This window comes from Austrofundulus limnaeus, unplaced genomic scaffold, assembly GCF_001266775.1.
Source record: "Austrofundulus limnaeus strain Quisiro unplaced genomic scaffold, Austrofundulus_limnaeus-1.0 Scaffold365, whole genome shotgun sequence".
NCBI lineage: Eukaryota > Metazoa > Chordata > Actinopteri > Cyprinodontiformes > Rivulidae > Austrofundulus > Austrofundulus limnaeus.
In genome coordinates, this window is record NW_013952767.1 from 41,156 (window position 1) to 44,342 (window position 3,187).

Consider the following 3,187-nt stretch of genomic DNA (forward strand, 5'->3'; position numbering starts at 1 on the left):
ATTTTAACCCAGGTGTCGTCAACATATCTAAACCAATGGCTCGGTGGCACCCCTGAAAAGGACATCAACCAAACATTATCATGTTTGGTTGCTGATACATTGAAATGCGTACCCTTAAAAATTAAACATATATTGTAAATATAGTAAACCAGTAAAACCCACATACTGTATTACCTAGAGATTAGTGCTTGATTGATTTTACAGATTTAGTTTGCTAATACAGAAGCTGCTTTGACCTTCCACATTCATCTACAGTCACTTGCTGGAACCTGTAGAATAATCCAGATTGTCTATTTTACTAAAGTCCTCAGGCTGATGTTTAGATGTTACACATGTAAAGAAGCCTAAATGTAGAGCAGCTGAAGTAACTCCCACGAGCCTGCTTCGTTCTACATCATTGAATGTGAAATTTAAAGGTAAACGGTTTATTTTTAAAAATGTGTTTGTGTCTTTTTCTTATTCTAAAGCACCTTATTGTTCTGGGACGTCAGACTGCCAGACGTGGTTWGCCTCGGGCAGAAAACTGTGGATGGGAAGACCCCCGTGGAAATGAGCAGTGACCCAGAAACRTTTAAGCACCTGGACAGGACATGGAAACCGCTCCTCAGGGTACATTAACCTCTGAGAATTCATGAAGTGGAGTTAATGCACGAGTCCTTTCTATAGTTTCCAAAATGTATTTGAATCTGAATATTTAAAAGTTTAAAACCAGAATCTTTATTATAAGAAAAATATAGGGCAAATTCTGTTTATTACTTTTTTGACTGTTTATTATGATAGTGCAGCGAGTGCCTTTAAAATAAAACTTTTTCACTCAATAAAACAGTTACATTATTCTGATATCAAAACATTCAGCTCCTTCAGGACATTCCAGCYATTACTTTTAGTACTTCAGCAAGGTAAACTTTTTGAGATATTTAGCTTTTTCTGCCATTTTTTTCTTCATTGAAAGTTAATGGAAAGTCTTCAACATCCTTAAAACCCTTTAAAAATATTCATAAATATTTACTGTACTTTTCACCTTTTGTTCTTGTTCTGCCTTTTTAAACTCCTTTATATTCATTTTAGCCTCATTTGGCTTCTATTTGGCTGATTTGAGCTTTTTTATTTCTGACCTTTTCTGCTATCATACCTTTTGTACTTATTTCAGCTGATTTATGCTTATGTAAGCATTTTTGTCAGGGTTTTTTTTTTTTTGCTACTTTTTGCTAATACAAGCTGTTTTTTTAAGCTAATTTTACTTTTTGTGATMATTTCAGCTTCGTACTGCTTAATTCAGCAAATGTGCTCTTTCTGTTTCTTTGTGCTACTTGTAGTTTCAGCTATTTCACCCACTTTTTAGCTATTTTAGGCTAGTTTAAGCTTTTTTAGCAATTCAGCAACAATCTTTCAGCATTAAGCATTCACACTTCGTTTTAAAAGGAAATTATAATTCTCTAGTTAATGTTATTATTCATCCTAATGCCTGAGTGTTTGTAARCTTTGTTATAGTTAATTCATTCTGATGTGGAGTGAAAACACTGTTTTTGTCTCGTGTCAGGTTTCACTCTCAAAGATTGACGGTMCTGGAGATTACATTTCTTGGAAGTTCAGCCTAGAACCTTACAGCAGTCCTGGTRATGCAGGTAGGATAATGAATAAAGATTTGACCCTTTAGGCTGAGTTTTGTTCTTACTTTTTTCAGTTTCAGTCTGTTTACATTTTTATCAGTACAGAAAACTCACGATTCGTTTCGATACTTTTGTTTCATGGTTCAGTTTTTTTTGATACTGTAAGAAATACGTGTTTAATATCGGCTGAAGTCAGATTAAAACATAATAGTTAAATAAATTGGTTTGTAAAAGGAATAAGGTCATACAACACCAGAATTCTGGATCTGAGTGAGGTTTGTTTGTCACCGGACTGACAAGCGAAACCACACTGACTCAAAGACAGGAAGTGCATGTTTTTATACACGATTCTTCGATGCCTAAGTTCGCCCCCTACTGACTTACGACTGAATCACCGGCATTCAGACAAAGACCTCAAACTAATGTTTTAAGACGGTTCACTTATGTGTTGTTTATAATTCGGACATGTATCTACTCTATTTCAATTAACACATAATAGATCAAACGTTATACAAATATAAAAACGAAACCCTAATACTCTGGTGTTGTTTTCTAAGATCAGTACTAATCTATAATAACTATAAATTTCTTCAATACAATAGATATAAATGTCCACGCCCTTCTTAACTTGTAATTTATTGAAATTAATTATAAACATTAGTTTAACCTCAAACGTACCRTTTTTAAATAAATGTTGCTGAAACTGTAAGTTTCTCAGTGGAGCTGCGCTCAACAGTTCAACACAGAGCATCTTCAGAAGACAAGTCGATAAAATAAATTGTGTCAAACACAAGGCCCGCGGGCCACATTTGGCCCACGGGTGACTCCCATGTGGCCCGCCAATTTTTTATTTACTTTTACTTAGCATGAAATTTGTTTCTTTTATCAATGGTCAATTTTTAATTTATGATTAAATGCAACAAAATGAATTTAATAAAAATAAATGAAATAAAAATAGTTTAAAAATTTCCTGTTCCTGAGCTGTTGGCTTTAAGTGAGCAATTTAGTTGGATAGCTCAGTACAAATGTCTGAAAGTCACCATCAAACATAAACTAAATCTGACATAATGCAGCTACTCACTAGAAACTCATCAGTGAGTAAAACTTTAGTTCTTATCAGTGTTTAAAAGAGGAAGCGTTAAAACTGTTTAGTCAAAATTAGACATGAAACATCAAAGTTCATTACAAGTAGCCCTTTGAGGGCCACCATAACTCTCATGTGGCCCTCGGTGAAAATGAGTTTGACACCCCTGCTTTACAGACATTAATGACTTTAAGGGGGACATCTCATGCAAAATCCAATTTTTTAGCCATTAAATGCATTTTTTAAGGTGTTTTAGTCTTTAGAAGTGCAGTAAAGTAAGACATGCAAAGATATCTTTATATTCTTGTCAGGTCAAAATTTTCCACCCATTCAGTGTTCTCTATTTTCTGTGACATTTTCTGAAGTATTGAGACAAATTATTTTCAGTAGAACCAGATATAGTCTGACTCAGAGGTTGCACTAGACTTTTTTGCTGTCCGTCATTTTGACTGACAGGGTAAAATAAAAGACCAAAAACATGACTGTTAGGTTA

At 34.2% G+C, this 3,187-nt stretch overlaps 1 protein-coding gene across 1 annotated transcript in view; it reads left to right on the forward strand.

The window, feature by feature from the left end:
- LOC106528248 (WD repeat-containing protein 63) overlaps positions 1 to 3,187 on the forward strand; it is a gene marked incomplete at its 5' end in the record, with an annotated part of 17,289 nt that overhangs the window by 7,692 nt on the left and 6,410 nt on the right. The window contains 2 exon segments of the mRNA XM_014023373.1: positions 468 to 609; positions 1,541 to 1,625. Of these exon segments, the coding sequence (XP_013878827.1) occupies positions 468 to 609; positions 1,541 to 1,625 (227 nt within the window).